This window comes from Rhincodon typus, chromosome 5 (assembly GCF_021869965.1).
Source record: "Rhincodon typus isolate 14 chromosome 5, sRhiTyp1.1, whole genome shotgun sequence".
Lineage (NCBI taxonomy): Eukaryota > Metazoa > Chordata > Chondrichthyes > Orectolobiformes > Rhincodontidae > Rhincodon > Rhincodon typus.
Window position 1 is genome coordinate 75,582,106 of NC_063336.1, and position 20,255 is coordinate 75,602,360.

The window sequence follows — 20,255 nt, forward strand, 5'->3', positions numbered from 1 at the left end:
AGAACATTAACTTCTACCATGTTATGGTTGCTGATCCCTAAGGGTCTGTTATTTGATGTCATTTATTACACCTGCCTCATTACACATTACCAGGTCCAAACCAGCCTCTTTCCTGGTTCCACAACGTACAGTTCTCATAAATCGTTTCAATACTTTATAAATTCTTCCTTGTCGTTACCTCTGTCAAACTGAGTATCCCAATCTACATGAAGTTTAAAGTCACACATGTAAACCCTCCATTCCTGGCAACATCCTGATAAATCTTTGCTGAATCCTCTCCAGTTTAATAGTATCCTCAAAGTAATTTTTGGTTGGATGCTTTCAAGCTGTTTATATACAGGTTTCAAAAGAAAAAAAAAAAAGTGAAATGTTATTTTGCAATAAACTGGCTAAGTGCCGTGAACTGTACTGCTGCAAATTTTTAAAAAATCCAAAATAGTACCAACTCTGCAGGTTTGAAAAATCAATTTAACACAGGTTTGATGATAACTCAAAACTTTTAACAAGAAATCCTAATGAGAGAATTTCTTTTGAAGTAGACATCAATGACTGGTGTTTTGCCGAAATTAAAAAAAAACACACACACTTGATTCTGAAGTGAGAAGTTAATTAAGAAGCAATTAATGAAGGAAATTTGCACCTAGTTAACAGCTTAGCCTGATTGACTAAGGCAGCTTCTTGTGGGGCAAAAAATCAATTCAGACAACAGATTGTGAGAAATTAACAATTTTAGAAACTAGAGAAAGTAAAGCTAAAATATATTACTTTACATTATCAACAGAGTAGAACAAGAAGGTAATGATTCAAACTTACAAGGAAATGTTATGATAATTAGAAGAGAATTATTTAGTAATCAATATGTAAATAATTTCAGATAGCATACTCAAAGCGAATCCCTAGAATCCATCCCTGGAATAGTTAAACGAACAATTAGATGCTCATTCCAGGAATTTCAATACCTTTTCTGAATGTATAAATTAGGAGGGCTAATAGCATTTCTTGTGTTTAGTAGTCTTACGAGACAATTTCAGTAATCTGGATGAGCAACTTCCTCCTAGAGATGCAAGGCTTGTAAGGAAACCATACAGGATTGGTATTGAGGTTTTTTGTCATTTGTGGGATGTGGACGTTGCTGGTTATGCCAGCATTTATTGCCCATCTGTCATTGTCCTGGAGAGAGTGGTTTTGAACAATCTTCTTAAACTGCTGTAGCCTTTGGGGTTTAGGATCTCCCTAGTGCTGTTAGAAAGAGAGTTTCAGGATGTTGACGCAGTGACCAAAAAGGAATGACAATAAGGTTACAAGTTGGGATGTCCTGTGGCTTGGAGAGAAATTGCAGGAAGTGGTGTCCCTTTGTGCCTGCTGTCTATGTCCTTCTAGGTGGCAGAGATCATGGGTTTGAAAAGTGTTATCTGAGGAAATTTAGTAAACTGCTGCAGTGCATCTTGTAGATAGCACCTACTGCTACAGCATCATGTTGAAAGGAGTAAATTTTGAAGATGGTGGATGAGGTGCCAATCAAAGGAGCTATTCTGTCCTAGATGGTGTCAAGTTTCTTGACTGTTGTTGAAGTAAGTGGGGAGTATTCCATTACATGTGTGACTTGAGCCTTGTAGATTGTGCATAGGCTTCAGGGAGATGGAAGGTGAGTTACTAAGGTAAGCTGCCTGCTGAATGAGAACTGCAGTTATTTAATCAGGTAGATCATTAGGGAAATCGGAATAATCCAGGAAACTATAGAACGTGAGTCTTACATCGGTGGTTGGGAAGCTATTGGAGAGAATTCTTAGGGATAGGATTTACACGCGTTTGGAAAAGCATGGCCTAGTTAGGGTCAGTTAGCATGGTTTTGTGCAGGGCAGGCCATGTCTTTCTTACTTGGTTGAATTTTTCAAGGAGGTGACAAAGGTGATTGAGCGTAGAGCAGTGGATGTTGTTTATATGGATTTTAGTAAGGCCTTCAACAAGGTCCCTCACGGTAGGCTCATCCAGAAGATTAAGAACAGTGGGATCCACGGTGTCTTGGCCGCTTGGATTCAGAATTGGCTTGCCCGTAGAAGGCAGCGGGTAGTGGCGGAGGTTGTTTTTCAGGCTGGAAGGCCGTAAATGACTTGGATGGAAATGTAGATGGGTGGGTTAGTAAGTTTGCAGATGATACAAAGTTCACTGGAGTTGTAGATAGTGTAGAAGGTTGTCAAAGGATACAGCGGAATATAGATCGTTTGCAGATATGGATAGAGAAATGGAGATGGATTAATCTTTGTAAGTATGAGGTCTGCAATTTGGAGATCAAATGTAAGAAAAGTATACAGTTAATGGCAGGACCCTGAACAGCATTGATGTACAGAGGGATCTTAGGGTTCAAGTCCATAGCTCCTTGAAAGTGGCCGTGCAAGTAGATAGGGTGCTAAGGAAGGCATGTGGCATGCTTGCCTTTATTGATCAGGGAATTGAGTCCAAGAGTCAGGCTGTCATGTTATAGCTTTACAAGACTGGCTAGGCCACACTTAGAGTGCTGTGTTCAATTCTTGTCATCACATGACAGGAAGGATGTGGAGGTTTTGGAGAGGGTGCAGAAGAGGTTGGTGCCAGGATTAGAGGGTATAAGCTATAAGGAGAAGTTAGAAAAACCCAGGTTGTTTTCTCTAGTGCGACGGAAGCTTGGGGGGGAGACTTGATAGCAGTCTATAAAATTATGAGATGAATTGATAGGGTTGATGGTGAGAATCATCTTCCCAGAATTGAAATGTCTAAAATTAGAGGGCATGCAATTAAGGTGAGGGGGCAAGTTCAAAGGAGATGTGAGAGGCAATTTTTTTACACAGCATCCTGGGCCAAATGGCCCGTTCCTGTGCTGTACAGTTCTTTGTTCTATTAGAAGTGAATCCCTCAAACATAATATCCGATTCAGATCACTACAATTTCATTGAGTAAGAGGTTTTGAATATAAGTAATGTAATTAGCACAAAGGTAACAGCTTGTCAATATGCAGCAAGATATAATTTTTAGGCTTGCTTCTGAGAATTTAATAACGTAAGGGGGATATGCTGTGAAATGGGGAGGTATAAATGAGGTGAGCAGGTAGGTGATTGGTTAGTGAGTTTTAAATTTATTTCTCTCTCCATGTGGTAGCAGTTAAAACTGATACTGTTGACGTAATAAGTCTTGTATGAATTTTATAACTGGATACACCATGGTGTAACCCAAGATAATTAGATAATTGCTGAGTAAACTTGAAAACTGGGGTAAAAAAAAAACAGGTTACCAAAGGCAGTGCAAATGATGTCTTGCAGTTGTTGCATGTGGAAGCTTATGGGTACCTCGTGATCTATGGCAATTACACCTGCATCATAGTAAAGTCCCAACAGTCACCATTTTGCTTATTTGCGCAAAACATTATCATAAAATCCCTACAGTGTGGAAATAGCCCATTCGGCCCAACAAGTCCACACCGCCCCTCCGAAAAGAATTCCGCCCAGACCTATTCCGCTACCCCTGCATTTTTCCATGTCTAACCCACCTAACCTAAACGTCCTTGGAGGCTATGGACAATTTACCATGGCCAATTCACCTAACCTACACATCTTTGGGCTGTGGGAGGAAACCAGAGAACCCGGAGGAAACCCAAGCAGAGAATGTGCAAATTCCATACAGACAGTTGCCCGAGAGTGGAATTGAACGCAGGCCCCTGGCACTGTGAGGCAGTAGTGCTGACCACAGAGCCACCGTGCCACCATTATACATCAGTTCACTCTTTGCAGGTCCAATCTTTGCTTACTCGTTTTCAGGAGGAAAAAAAGTTGAAGAATGCTTGGATTCTGTCAAAAAGTGGCAAACAATATCTAACAAATAGAGGGTGTCTATGAAATACTGCATTATATTTTCTGGATTCGCAATTACATACCATGTGTGTATTATTTTCCATACTACTTATAGGAATGATTGAGCATGCCTGTTACATTCATTGCATTCTTCTGGAGCCTTCCATTTAGTTTTCTTCTCTTTTTTTTCTTTCTCCACATCCCTGCAAGGTTTTCTCCTTTGTGTTTACCCAACTTTGATTTAAAGACTACATTTGAATTATTTTCACTATTATCACTGCATTCAAATGCATTCCTATTCCAAAAAAAGTTTTTTTTTTCCCTTCTGTTACTTTGGTTCTGTTGGCCATTGACGTTAAAACTCTGTTCTCTGATTAATGACCATTGTTCTGCTTGCATATAAATTGATAAGGGATGAATATATTTCAGTTTCTCCTCTCAATGACTATACTAAATTATGTATTCTGATGAATGCAGTAATTTGTAGAGGTGTTTTGTTTGCTTTGTGGGTGGGGGCTCACTTTATCTTCAAGTTATCAAACCTGTTTTCAGAAGATCATTCATTGACCCCTCCATCCTCGCCATCTCCAATTTGCTTTCATCTCCAAAACTCTTGAACTGTGGTGTCATCTTCTGAACACCTAGAACAGTTTGAATGAGGTTTATAATCAAGCTTTTGACCAATCACAGAATAAAGTCGCAGGTGATGTTCTATCTGATTGTGACAAAGTTAAGCTATCTGCACTTGTTCTTCTCAACTGTTTGCAGGCATCGTTGATTATTGCATTCTCCTCAAATATTGTTCTCTTTGATTTTGTCAAACTTGATGGAACTTCACTGTGCTGAATCCATGCTTATCTGTAGGTTTTGACTTCAGAAATAGAGATGGCTTACTATAGTTATAAAACGCGTTGGTGAGGTCACACTTGGAATTTTGCATTGGTTTTGGTCTCCCTACCTACAGGAAGATATACTTCACATAAAGTGCAGTGGAGGTTCACTAGCCTGATACCAGTGATAGCCAAACTTTTGTATGAAGAGACAATAGTTTGATGGGCCCCAAATTCTCTTGAGTTTAGAAGGATTGGAGCGTATCTGATTGAAGCATATAAAACAGGACTAGACATAAAAAAAGATGCATGGATAATGTTTTCACTGTTTGGGGAGTGTTAGAAAGGGGAGGTTGAGCCCCTCTGATAATTAAAATCAAAATACAAGCCCCCAGTCTGTTACAGCAGGAGTAGAGGTCCCCTTCTAATAATTAAATCCGAAACACTCAGAGAAGCTTGGCTCACCTTGTTGTAATGGACAACGGGAGGTTAAAGGAAAGAAAATCCCGGATATTCACTTTTTAAGTAATAAGTAACAATTTATTTATTTAACCCTGATAGTGAACAAATTAACAGAATTACTGACAAATTGACCAATTCCCCCTTAACTACTAACTATTCACTAACTGAACTAATTTCTACTGGTATGCTGTTCAAATCAACACAGGTCCCACTTACATAAACCCAAGTAATAAGAACATAAATCAAAACTTAGTGTCTCAAAGTCTACATGCCTTTCTTCTGCTCTCAAGTCATAAATGCCTTTGTTCTACTGATCTGGCTGTCAAGGGTGTTTTCTCTGTGAAGTCTCCTGTGAGGACTGTTAGCTAGAAGTGCCGTGGTACCTTTTATGGATAGATGGTGCTTTCTTAGAGACTTAGCGATTTATTGCGAGAGCTAAATGCTCATTTCCCAAATGGCAGTTTGCACTCCCACAGATTTTCAGAAATCCTCTACTTATATAGCTTGGATGACGTATAAATTTTCTTACAATAGAATTGGTCCAAAGTTGTCAAAACCATCAGTTTTAAATTCAAGATAACAAGATGTAGAGCTTGTACGACGCGACTAATAGGGTATTGATTGTTGTCATAGAGTAATACAGCATGGAAACAGCCCCTTCGGCCCAAACTGGTCCATGCTGACCATGGTGCCCACTCAGCTAGTTCCAATTGCCCGCATTTGATCCATATCCCCTCCAAAGCCTTCCCATTCATGTACAGATCCAAATGTTTTTTAAATTTTTTTTTTAGAAGATTGTAAAGCTGACGTTTCGCGTTGAGACCTTTCTTCAGAAATCAAACCCGAAACGTCAGCTTTCCTGCTCCTCTGATGCTGCTTGGCCTGCTGTGTTCATCCAGCTCTACACCTTGTTATCTCAGATTCTCCAGCATCGGCAGTTCCTACTATTTCTGTAACAGTTTTAAATTCAATTGGTTTTCACTCTGTTAAGTGTTTGGTTTAAATTAATTGACTGATTCCAGCTAGTTGCCAAAACATCAAAACAAGCCTGAGGTTTCCAATCACACAGCCAATTTTCAATTTCGGAACTGATTGTACATCTTCAGCTTTCTACGTATATTTTTTGTATAAATCTCTAAGCTTAGAAAAGCCCTTTCCCTCTTAAAGGAGCCACACACGCTTCTCCCTTTATCATTTTTTTTTACAAACATATTCTAGCTTCCTGCCTTCCAACTCACGATCACTCTACACAACTTTGTAACAGGGAGTCTAGAATCAGAGGTCGCAGTCTCAGGATACAGGGTAGACCTTTTAGTACAGAGATAAAAAAAAAATGTCTTCACTCATAGATTACTGATCCTGTGCTATATTATCTAGCACAGAAGGCAGTGGATGTCAAGTTACTGAATGTTCAAGAAAGAGTTCTTCTTAAATGAATATTAAAGGCATCAAGAGGTATGGAGAGAAAGTAGGAATATGGACTTAAGATCGAGGATCAACCAAAATTATATTGAAGGCTGGAGCAGGCTAGAAAGGCCAAATGAGCTACACCTCTTAGTTAGGTTTCTCTGTCTAGTCGTAGCCTGAGAATTGCCTGCACTTGCTTTCCTTCCTGATATGACACGACTAATAGGATATTGTTTGTTGTCATAGAGTCATAGAGTAATACAGCATGGAAACAGGCCCTCTGGCCCAAACTGGTCCCATTGTGCCATTCAGCTAGTTCCAATTGCCCGCATTTGATCCATATCCCTCCAAAGCCTTCCCATTCATGTACAGATCCAAATGTTTTTTTAAAAAATGTTGCTATTGTAGCTGGCTCAACTTGATTGAATATTTTGAAGAGGTGACCAGGTGTGCAGTTGAGGACAATGCTTTTTATGTCGTCCATTAATGTTCCATTTTTATCAAAAAATCGACTCTAGCTCTTATCTTATTGTGAATCTGTTGTACTCTGGAGATAATTATCTATTATAGTTTGTCATGCCATTTGTTACTTTTAAGGTGAAAAGATGTCACAGTCCAATGGTAATTTGCAAAATGTCTCTGGACAATACTAAGCTGGTGTCGAGCATAAGGGTACTGGCTTCGTTGTGCCAGATCCCATGTAGGACTGTGATTGTAAAACGATTCATGCTGTGGATGCACAAATGCCCTCTCTAATGAAGAGACCAAGGCTACATGTTGGTTTTATAATTACTGTTTATGTCACTAGATGCCATACATTTTCAAATCTATATAAAACGTGATTTACAAGCTCACGTTTATTTTCCTTTCGTTGCATAGGCTATGTTTTCACTAACTGATTTTTCTCCTTCTCCCCCACATTAGTGCCAAACATCATGCAGTGGCTACGTGATAGATTGGGATTTATGACTGATCTATTTCAACACAACATCCTACAAGTTTATTTAAAGTGAAAACAATCATGACAGTACACTCAACATTAAAATAGCGTCATGAATTTGTCCACATTTTGCTAAGCAACATGTTCATTTTAAGTTACTGACCTTGATTGGAAGTATTGGTAATTAACTATTGACACTAAAACCATCAAAACACATTGCATATGTTCTGAAGGTGGAGGGTGAACAGCCAGCACTCATAGTACATGTCACCAGTGTGGGGAGAAAAAGAAATGACATCCTGCAGCAGGCATTCAGAGAGTTGGGTAGTAGATTAAAGAGGGAACTATTAAAGTTGCAGTCTCCAGATTATTTGCAGTGCCACGCACTACTGAGTATAAGAATAGGAAGATAGAATAGTGGATGTAGGTACAATTACAACATTTAAATGACAGTTGATAAGTACATGAATAAGAAAGGTTTGAAGGGATATGGAGCAGGCAGGTGGAACTAATTTAGTTTGGGATTGTGGTCGGCTTGGACTGAAGGGTCAGTTTTACTGCTGTATGACTCTGTGACTCTATCAGTTGAACGTGTGCCTAAAGGAATAGTGTAGAATTGTAGAATCCCTACGGTGTGGAAGCAGGCCATTCAGCCCATTCTGTCCTCAACGACCATCTCAAGAGCATCCCACTCAGACTCAACTCCCCACCCTGTCCCTGTAACTTTTTCTCGTGGCTTATCCACCTAGCCTGCACATCCCTAGACACTACGGAAATTTAGTGTGGCCAGTGCACCTTACCTGCACATCTTTGGACTGTGGGAAGAAACTGGAGCACCTGAGGGAAACCCATGCAGACACGGGGAGAATGTGCAAACTCCCTGCAGACAGTCGCCTGACGCTAGAATCATCCTAGGTCCTTGGCGCTGTGAGGCAGCAGTGCTAACAACTGAGCCGCTGTGCCATGTAAAAGGGAGGGCTTTAGATCTTTGGATCATTGGGACAGCTTCTGGGGTAGCTGGTACATGTACAAGCCGAATGGGTTGCACCTCAACCAGAGTGGGTCCAAAATCCTTGGGGAAGTTTTAAACTGACTTGGCAGGGCGATGGGACATAGAGCAGATGTAAAGTCAGGAGCAAAGCTGAATCAGATATAGCGTGAATGGCAGCACATTCCAGTAGGTAGAGAAGACATGGGCAGAATGAGCCACATGGGCGATCTGGAAAGCTAAATTGGATCAGTGTTAATGTAAGGAGCTGGATCGGTAAGGCAGATGAACTTCGAGCATTGATCAGCACGTGGCATATGACATTGTTGCATCGCTGAGACATGTTTGAAGGAAGGGTAGGTCTGGCAGTTCAACATTGCTGGGCAAAGAAGTTTCAGATGGAATGGTGGGGGGGAAGTGGGGGAAGTAAGAGAGGTGGAGGTATTTCATTGTTGATAAAGAAAGCCATCACTGCAGTAATGAGAGGGGATTTCTTGGAAAGGTCTTTAAATGAGACCATCTATGTAGAGCTTAGAAATACAAGAAAAGGACAGTTACTTTGCTGGGATCATACAACAGATTTCCCAACAATGAGAGGGAGATAGAGGAGCAGATTTGTAAGTAAGTCAAAGAAAGCTGCAAGAGAAATAGGGTGATAATAGTCAGGAATTTCAAGTTTTCTAACAATAACTAGGAACACATTATTGTGAAAGGATCAGACAGAATGGAATTTTTAAGGTCATCCAGGAAAGCTTTTCATGCCGGTAATTGAATAGTCTAACTAGAAATGGGGCAGTGGTAGAACTAAACCTAGGAATGAAGCTGGTCAAGTGGTTAAAGTTTGAGTGGATGAGCATTCCGGGGATAGTGACCATAACACTAAGTTTCAAAGTCATTATGGGAAGGAATAACGATAATGCAAAAATTAACTGGAAAGTGGAGGGAATCTGATTTGTGTATCATTAGACAAGGTCTGCTGAACGTAGACTAGGAGCAGCTACTTGCAGGTATGCCTATATTTGGAAAGTGGGAGTTTTTTTTAAAAATAGCATTGTGAGAATTCACAGCTAGTGTGTTCCTCTAAAAGTGAAGGACAAGGGCAGCAGGTCCAGGAAGACTGGATGTCGAGAGTTTGGTAAAAGAAAGGAATGAAGCATATGTCAGGTATAGTGCATTAAAAACAGGGAAGATCTTTCAAAAGTATAGAGAGTGTAGGAGGTTGCTTAAAAAGAAAATTAGGAGGACAAAGAAGTGCTAAGAAATATTTTTGACAGATGGGATTAAGAAAAACCCCCGAGGCTTTTTATAAGTATACTATTACTAGGGAAAGGGTGGGACTTACTTGAGACTAAAGGGGCAACCTATGCATGTAGCCAGTGAATGTGGGTGAGGCCTTAAATGAATACTTCTCATCTATATTCACAGAGGAGAAAGACCTTGTAGCCAGGGATTTCTATTTGGATGGTGAGATCGAGAACATTTTATAATTAATAACGAGGAGATAGGAGATGTTTTAATGGACGTACAGGTGCATAAATCTCCAGGGCCTGATTAGATGTAACGTAGGCTTCTACTGGAGGCAAGGGAGGAGATTGCTGGGACCCTGGCAATGATATTTAATACTTTGCTGGCCACAGATGAAATGCTAGATGACTGGAGGAAAGTCAATGTGGTTCCTTTGTTGAAGGAGGCAGCAGTGATAGAACATAGAATAGGCTTCTTTGGCCCACGATGTTGTGCCGAACATGACGCCAAATGAAACTAATCTCTTCTGCCCGCCCTTGGTCCTTATCCCTCCATTCCTTGCATATCCATGTGCTTATCTAAAAGTCCCTTAAATGCTCCGATCGTATTTGCCTCCACCACTACCTCTGGCAGTGTGTTCCAGACTCCTACCACACTCAACTAACCACATAAGTAGATAGTATCAGGGAGTTATGGACTTGAATCCCAAGATGTTTCTGTACATCAATGCTGTTCAGAGTCCTGTCATTAACTGTACACTTTTCCTTAACGTTTGATATCTCAAAATGCAGCACGTCACACTTAACCCGGATTAAAGTCAATCTGCCATTTCTCAGCCCATATCTGCAAGTGATGCATATTCCGCTGTATCCTTTGACAACCTTCTGCACTATTCACAACTCCACCAATCTTTGTATCATCTGCAAACTTACTAACCCATCCGTCTACATTTTCATTCATAGATAACAAGGTGTAGAGCTGGATGAACACAGCCTTAAACAACAAAACCCTGGAACATTGAGCAGCCAGTCATGTCCACCTCTCAACCAAGTCTCTGTCATGACCATAACATCACAGTGCCATGTACTGATCCAGGCTTTGAGCTCATCTGCCTTACCTATAATACTCCTTGTGTTGAAATAAACACCCTTCAGCCCATTAGTACCACTCTGTTCATTTGCCTGTCTCTGCCTGTCTGTTCTTCCTGATTTACTGGTCTTAACATCTACCTTCCCCTCAATCCCTCCACTTATTGATTTGTTGCTCTGGTTCCCAGCCCCCTGCCACTCTGGTTTAAACCCTCCTGAGTAGCACTGGCGAACCTCCCCACAAGGATAGCCCAGACATTTGTTGACCAGTTAGTTTAATGTCAGCAATAGGGAATTTGTTGGAAAAAATATCTGAAGGGCAGGATTAATCAGTGCTTGGAAAGGCAGAAATTGATCAGGGATAGTCAACACAGATTCTTTAGAGGATGATCCTGTCTGGCTAATTTAATTGACTTTTGTGAATAAGTGTCTAAATATATTGATGAAGGTAGTGTAACTGATGTGGTGTACATGGACTTCAGTAAGGCCTCTTACGAGGTCCCACATGGAAGGCTGGTCCAAAAGATAAGAGTCCATGGTATCCAAGGCAATTTGGCAAACTTGATCCAAAATCAGCTTACTGTTAGAAAGCAAAGAGATGGTGGAGGGTTGTTTTGTGATTGCAGGCCTACAAGGTTCACTGCTGAATCTCTTGCTGTTTATATCTCCTTTTATAACTTGGATGTGAATGGAGAAGGTATAATTATTAAGTTTTCAGATGACATGGAAATGGTTGGTGTTTTTGATACTGAGGTCAGTGGTCTCAGGCTGCAGTCTGATATTGACTAGCTGATAAATTGGGCAGAGCGATGACAGATGGAATTTAATCTCAATAAAATTGAGTGGTGTATTTTGGGAGGTGTAATAAAGGAAGGCCACATTGGGAGGAGTACTGAGGAGCAAAGGGACCTTGGTGTACAGGTGGTAAATAGGCATATGGGATGCTTGCCTTCATTAGCTGTGGTATAGAATATCGAAGCAAGGAAGTGTTGTTACAACTTTATAAAGCGTTACCTAAGCCACAGGTGGAATACTGGTTGCCAGATGGTCACTACACTTTCAGAAGGACATAATTGCGCTGGAGAGACTGCATAGCCTAGCTTTGCTTTCCTTGGAGCAGAGAAAGCTGATGGGTAGTGTAATTTGATTGGGGTATATAAAATTATGAAAGGTAAAGATAGATTGTAAGAGTCCCTTCCTCATGACAGGCATGTCTAAGACCAGAAGACATGAGCTTAAGGTGAGCAGCAAGTAATGTAGAGGAGATCTGAGAAAGAATTTTTTCACCGAGAGGCTGGTAGAAATACAGAATGTGCTGCCTGAGAGGTTAATGGAGGCAGGTACTTTGGCAACATTTAAGAAGCATCTGGATGAATACTTAAGATGCCAGGGCATAGTAGGCTATGGACCAAGTACAGATAAATGGGATTAATCTAATTTGGTGTTTGTTGGTTGGCATTAACATGGTGGGTTGAAGGGCTTGTTTCTATGCTGTGTGATTCTATGACAGAATTGCTCAGTATTTTTGTTGTGTTTTGAGCATCACAGACAAGGCTAGCATTCACTGTCCATTCCTAATTGCTGTTGAGAGAGTGGTGGTGAGCCAATTTCCAGGACTGCTGCAAGTCCTTGCGGAATAGGTACTCCCACAGTGCTTTTAGGGAGGAATATTTGTACACAGTTTGACTTGAATTCTTAGATTGTATGTACCTTTGGACATCTTGATGTTGTACTGCCTAAATGCAAGTTCATTATAATACATAATTAAAATGTTGCAAACATTTCTGTAGATCTGGCAGATTCCTTGAGGATAGATTAACATTGCAAAAAACCCTAAGCAGTGCAAATAACATATAATTGTCAAGTTATTCAGTTGCAAAGATAATGGGTTATAAAAAATAGTTTTTGAATTTGCCATTCTTCTGTTACATGAGATCTCAAGATAAATGCAGACTATGAACATTGTTTAGATTAAAATGTCTGTATACTCTATGTGAATGTGCTGAAATAAATGTCTTGCATTTTGTAGTGAAGCAGGTGATGATTTGGAGTTGTAATTTAGCCATTGGGTAAGAGGGTCTAACTTGCACTGTGCTAGTTCTTAAAGCACTTCAGAATTATTCGGTAGTGTTCTTTAATTGCAGCATTTCTGAATTTGGAGTGATTTTTCACTAACTTAAAATTCTTGTTGTTTGGACGCTACCTTACAGTATACACATATTTAGGTCGTTATGTATTAGATTCTTGGGAATCTCAACTAGTAATTATGAATTTTATTTAAAATATCAGGGAAGAATACCACCAGTGAGCTGACTAAATTTTAGTTGAGTTACATTGTTGAGGTTAAAGTTTAAACAGGCAGAAAGGAAATGCAGCATTTGCTGGTTAACCCAAGAACATGAAGAAAATCTACAATATATGTCAGGCTGAGTTAAGCTTTTGATTGCTGGTGATTTTCTAAGACAATGATGGTGAGTGTCTCCGTGATGATGGTACTGTTGAAGGGTAGAGGATGTCACCTGAGCTTTTCCTTACTGGAGATGACATTATGTTTTTGTAGATCTGTGTAATGACCGGAGCAATACCAAGTGTACCTAAAAATGAAGTGTCACGCTGGGAAAGCCACAAAACAGGACTACTTGCATGCCACGTAGCATTAGTAGCAAGTGATAAACAGGGTTTAGCAATCCTCAGCTAAAGGATCATATTTAAGCTTTGCATTACTGTCTTATCTAGTTATGAATAATGGTGGACCATGAAATAACAGTCACTGGAGGAAGAGACTTCACAAAATCCCTTCCTTCAATAATGGGGGAGCCCAGCATATCAAAGCAAAAGATAAGTTTGAAGCATTTGCAACATTCTTCAGCTAGAACTTTTGAATGGGTGATCTATCTGTGCTGCCTCCAGAGGTCCTCAGCAGTACAGATGCCAGTCTTCAGCCAATTCATTTTATTCTGTGTTGATATCAAGAAATGGCTGGAGTCAAGGAATGCTGCAAAACTATGGCCCTGACAACATTTCGGCAATAGCTCTGGAGACATGACCTCTAGAACTTGCTGCACCCCTACCAAACTGTTCCAATTCAGCTAAAACATTGGCATCTATCCAACAATGTGGTAAATTGCTCAAGTATGCCATGTTCACGAGAGAAAAAACAGAAATCCAACCCAGCAAATTAGTACCTCATCCATTTTGGTCTCCATCATCAATAATGTCACAGAAGATGTCATCAACAATGCTATTAATCTGTACTTGCAAAGCAAAAACCTGCTCAGTTACTCTCTATTTGGGTCACTAGTTCATGGCCTCATTTCAGCCTTCTTCAAACATGGAGAAAAGAGCTGAATTCCAGAGGTGAGGTGAATGTGAATGCCCTTGACATTGTGGCCACATTTGACTGAGTTTAGCATCAAAAAGCCCTAGCAAAATTACAGTCAGTGTAAATAGGGTGGGTAACTTGCCGCTTGTTGGAGCCATACCTAGCACAAAAGAAGACGGTTTTATTTGTTGGAGATCAATCATCTCAACACCAGGATGTTTCTGGAGGAGCTCCTCGGGGTACGTGTCCTCCACCCAGCCGTCTTTACCTGCTTTATCAGTGATCTTCTGTCCATAAGGTCAGAAATGGGAGTGTTTACTGATGATTGCAGAATGTTCTGCAACATTCACAACTCCTCAGTACTGAAGCAGTCTGTTAAAAGGCAGCAAGTCCTGATCGATAGCTAGGTATGGGCTGACAAGTGGCAAATAACATTTGTACCACATAAGACAATGACCATTTCCAATGAAAGAGAATCATTCGATGGCATCTCCGTTGCTGAATTCCCCCACCAATTTTAAGACACCATCCTGACTTGGAAACATTTTGCTCTTCCTTCACTGTCGCCGGCTCAGAATCCTGGAACTGTATTCCTAAAAGCACTGTGGATCTACCTAAACCACATGAACTGCAGAGATTTAGAAGGTAGCTCCTCACCCCTCAAGCACAACTAATGATGGGCAAAATCCTGGCCCAGTCAGTGACACCCACATTCGTAAATCAAATTTTAAGAAATAGTTACAAAAACAAAGTTGCTGAAAAAGGTCAGCAGGTGTGACAGCATCTGTGAAGGAGAAAACAGAGTTAACGTTTCGGGTCCGTTGACCTGAGTTCTGATGAAGGGTCACCAGACCCAAAACGTTAACTCTGTTTTCTCCTTCGCAGATGCTGCCACACCTGCTGAGCTTTTCCAGCAACTTTGTTTTTGTTCCTGATTTACAGCATCCGCAGTTCTTTCGGTTTTTATTTTAAAAAATGGTTGCTTGATTATTCATCAGCTGTGTATGGTGCTAAAGATCATAGGCTAGTCGGAGAATGGTCTAGATTTTGACCAGAATATTGATTTCCTGCCTCATGAAGTCTCATGCTATTAGCTTAAACATGGGCAAAGAATTGTCATGCTGATTACCTCCTAACACCTTTTGGTAGTGTGGTAACTGTACGCAATATTCTAAGTGTGACCTAACTAAAGTTCTATAAAGCTGCAGCATAACAGGTCTATTCTTCTACTCAGTGCCCTTTCCAATGAAGGCAAGCATGCTGTAGGCCATTTTTATTATCTTGCTTACCTGCGTTGCCACCTTCAGTGATCTGTGGACCTGCACTCCTAGATCCCTCTACATATCAATACTACTAAGGGTTCTGCCATTCATTGTGTAACTTCCACCTGTACTTGACCTTCGAAAATGCATCATCTCACATTTGTCTGCATTAAACTCCATTTGCCATTTTTCTGCCCATTCATCCAAATGATATATATCCTGCTGTATCCTCTGACAATCCTCCTCACTATCCGCAACTCCACCAATCTTTATATGGTCCACAAACTTACTAATTAAGACTAGTTATGTTTTCCTCCAAATCATTTATGTAGACCACGAACAGCAGAGATCCCAGCACTGATCCCTGTGGCATATCACTAGTCACAACCCTCTATTCCAAAAAGCATCCTTCCACCACTACCGTCTGTCTCCTATGACTAAGCCAATTTTGTATCCATCTTGCCAGCTCACCCAATACCATGTGACTTCACTTTTTGTAGCAGTTTGCCATGATGGACCTTGTTAAAGGCTTTACTGAAGTCCATGTAGACAACATCAGCCACTTTTCCCTCAGCAATCATCTTTGTCACCTCCTCAAAAAACTCGATCAAGTTAGTGAGGCATGACCTCCCCCACACAAAACCATGCTGTCTATCGCTAATAAGTCCATTTGCTTCTAAATGCGCATAGATCTTGTCCCTGAGAATCTTTTCCAATAATCTCCCTACTACCGATGTGAGACTCACAGGCCTGTTATTTCCAGGATTATCCCTATTAGCCTTCTTAAACAATGGGACAACATTGGCTTTTCACCAGTCCCCTGGGACCTCACCTGTGGCCAAAGAAGATACAAAGATGTCTGTCAATGCTCCAGCAATTTGTTTTTTTGTCCCCCTCAATATTCTGTGATTAGATGTCATCAGGATCTTGGGACTTATCGACTTTAATATTTACAAGACACACCACCCCTCTTTATCGTAGCAACTTGGCTTAGAAATTCAACACTCCCTTCCCTGAGATCATCCTCCACAAATTCCTTCTGTTTAGTGAATACTGACACAAAATATTCATTTAGAAGTTCACCTACCTCTTCTGCTTCACACATAGTTTCCCTCCTTTGCCTCTGAGTAGGCCAACAGTTCCCCTGACTACCCTGCTGCTTTTTATATTTGTATAAAAAGTCTTGGGATTCTCCTTTAATCCTGTTTGCTAACAACTTCTCATGATCCCTTTTCGCCCTTCTAATTCCTTGTTTAAATTCTTTACTACATATATACTTCAAGGGCTTTCTCAGTTCCCATCTTCCTAGACCTAATGTATGCTTCCTTTTTCTTCTTGACCAAGATCATAATATCCCTGGTCATCCAAGGTTCATGTAACTTCCCTTCATTCTCGCAGGAACGTGCCACTCCTGAACGCTTATCAACTGCCATTTGAAGTACTCCCACATGTCCAATGTGAATTTCCCCTCAAACATCTACTTTCATCAACATTCTCCTGTTCCTGCCTAGTTTTGTTGTAGTTCCCCTTCTCGCAGTTGAAGACCTTCACCCAAGGACTGCTGTTATCCCTATCCATTATTGTCTTAAAACTCATGGTATTATGGTCACTACTCCCAAAATGCTCCCCCACTAAAACTTCACTCACCTGGCCAGGTACATTTCCCAAAATCAGGCCCAGTGTAACCCCCGGTTATAACTGGAAGTCCTACTACATCCAGTTCAAATTAGGTATGGAGTGCTGAATGGATGATTCATCTTGGGCTCCATCTGACGTTCTTAAAGTTACCGATGTCAGTCTTCACCAATTGTATTCACTCCATGTGATCTCAAGAAATGGCTCAGGCATTAGCTGCAGAAAAGCTATGTGCTCTGACAACAACCTGACAATGGTATTAAATATTTGTGTATCAGATTAAATTTCTGATGGAGCTACAACACCGATATCTACCTGGCAATGTGGAAAATTGCCCAGGTATGAACATCCTGTCCATAACAAGCAGGAAAAAAATTCCAGCAATCTACTGCCCCATCAGTTTTCTCTCAGTCATCAAAATGATTGAAGATGTTGTCAACATTATTATAAAATGGAACTTACACAGCAATAACCTGCTCACTGATGCTCATTTTGGGTTCCACTGGGGCTGCTCAGCTACTGATCTCATTAGAGCCTTAGCCTAAACATGATCTTGGATTCCAGATGTAAGATTTGAGTGGCTGCCTTGTAGCCAAGTCCTACAGAAACTACATGCTTCAATTCAAACCCCTGTAATATAATGCAATAGATTTCACTGAAATAAAGTGTAGAAAGACTAGTCAGTGATTTCCTCTTTGTTCTCAATTCAATGAATGACACCTGGGTACATTCAAACAGCTTTTTTAATGACTTGTAATTGCAAGTTACTGTACAGTGATTACCAAACCATTAAAAAAAATAAAAATTATTATTTCTTTCAAGACAAAACGCTTTCAGTTTTCAAAAGTAAAACTTTTGACATGCCAAAGATCTTTCTGTGTAATTAGTTCCTGTAATTTCTTTGTACCAGTAAATTATCATAGTTTTTATAAAATACCATTTACGGTGTAAATCATTGAATTCATGAAATTAAAACAGATCAAAATAACTTTCAGTTCAGTAATCCATACCATTGAGCTAGTTTCATTGTAGAATTGCAATTTCCCATTAAGTACTAAGGCTACAAAAACGTCAGTGCAATAGCTGCCGTTGAAATATGTATCAGAAAAGTCCATAATATAATATGTATAAGGTAGATATGCTGTGAAATCTTAAAAATATTTTCATATTGCAGTGCATTCGTTCCTTTGAAAGTTCCAGCGAATCAGAACTCCACAGAATGGGAAAAAGTGAAATTTTTATTTGAGGAACTGGGAAGCAGCCGTAAGTATAATAATGATTTTTATATTGCTGCATAAATAGTACTATTAGTAAGAAATCAGAGGAAATTGGGAGGTTATCATTGATATATTGTTAGGTTTCACCAACCACAAGCAAGTCTTAACTACATCCAGACAATATTATTATATCATAATAGAAAAACAACACAGCAGATTGTAGTTGATTATGAACATTTAACTTGTACCTTCTTACTGTTGCAGAAATAACGGGGTCACAGTATCACTTAATCACTAATTTGCCTTAAAATACCCAATTTGAAGCAGGATCTGTAACCAGTTTGAGAGGTTTAGCATACTCCTATGTATTCTCATTGATGAACTGAAGATCTGAAGTCTGGTGTGTATTTTATATGTATATATACCTTTTTTGTAGCTTCTCGCTGTGAAACTGGGGCAAAGGGGAATGAAAAGGATTTATTCTTTTAAGTTATCACTGAATTTCACCCTTGGTGTGCCTGCAAACTCCAAATTACTTTGCCAATATTTTCCCTTGACTCAATTTAACTGATAGTGAGATATTTTTCTTCCTTTGCCAATGATTGCCATGATCACTTTCAGAATAAAGTAAACAGCTAATCAATGCCACTAATGAAACATGCAAAAGCACTCGTAGGTAGTCTGGCGCAGGCTTTACAATTCCACATGGTGTTATATCTTGATGCTGATGGTTTGTGGTTATACAGACTTGTTAAAAGGAGTAACTAGGCATATGAACCCAAAATATACCTATCTGCCAATACAACAAAAGAAGACAACCCTGACTTTGCTGTGTTAGTGGCAAAGTAGCAAAGTCTGTGCTAAGACATTAAAAATTGCAATATAGACTCGACACGTTTCCAGTGGATTAATTTGTTGTCTGCTGCACAGATCCATCCTTGGCTTGATGCAAATTGATTTCACTTTTTTGTAGCGTCCACTTATCAAGCAAAAGATGATAAATGCGTGGAAGCAATAGCTTTGTCAGGTGATTGGTAAAGCACTTGTTGCCATAGTGCTAGATTTTGGTAGCCAAGAAACAATTTTCTACATGTGCATTTAAACGTGATACACTACCAGAATGATGTGGAGGCTTTTGCGATGATACAGAAAAGGATTAACTGGATGTTTCCTGGTTTAGAGGATATTAGCTGTGAGAAGAGATTGTACAAACTTCATTTGATTTTTACTTGAATGCTGGAGGCTGAGAGGCGATTGATACAAGTTCACAAAATTACGAGAGGCATGAATAAAAGGGATAGTCAAGAGTTTTTTCCCCTAGGTAGAAATGTCAATTATAGAATCCCCACAGTGTGAAAATGGGCCATTCAGCCCAACAAGTCTATACCAACCCTCCAACGACCATCCCACCTAGACCCATCCCCCTACTCTTTACATGTAACCCTGCATTTCCCATGGCTAATACAGCTAATCTGCACATCCCTGAACACTACAGGCAATTTAGCACGGCCAATCCACCTACCCTGCACATCTTTGGACTGTGGGAGGAAACCGGAGCACCTAGCAGAAATCCACACAGACACTGGGAGAATGTGCAAACTTCCTGCAGACAGTTGACCGAGGCTGGACTGGAACCTGGGTCCCTGGCACTCTGAGGCAGCAGTGCTAATCACTGAGCCGTCCTGAATTACTAGGGGACATAAATTTCAAGTAAAAAGGCAAAAGTTTAAAAGAGATATGAGAGGGAAGATTTTACACAGAGGGTAGTAAGTGCCTGGAATACGCTGCCAGAGGAGGTGTTAGAAGCAGATTCAGAAACAGCATTTCAGACACAACTTGGCATATAAGTGAATAGGCAGGGAATAGATGGATACAGGACTACGTAGAGGCAACAGATGTTTAGTTTAGAAAGGTGTCGTATGTTGGTGCAGGCTTGGTGGGCCTTTTCCTTTGCTATACTGTTTTTTCGTTTCTTGTTTTTTTGGAAGGTGAACGTCTGGATTCCCATACAAATTACATAGCTATTGGAAAACAGTCC

The 20,255-nt window shown here is 40.2% G+C and overlaps 1 protein-coding gene across 4 annotated transcripts in view; it reads left to right on the top strand.

Annotated features, from left to right (window-relative positions):
* Nucleotides 1-20,255, top strand: part of lmbrd1 (LMBR1 domain containing 1) — a 260,769-nt gene that overhangs the window by 61,075 nt on the left and 179,439 nt on the right. For all 4 annotated transcript variants that reach the window (XR_007262077.1, XM_048596598.1, XM_048596599.1 and 1 more), the window contains one exon: nt 18,175-18,263. Coding sequence is in view for 3 of the 4 variants with exons in the window: in XM_048596598.1 (XP_048452555.1) it covers nt 18,175-18,263 (89 nt within the window). In the remaining variant the exon portion in view is untranslated. The remainder of the gene's footprint in view (nt 1-18,174; nt 18,264-20,255) is intronic.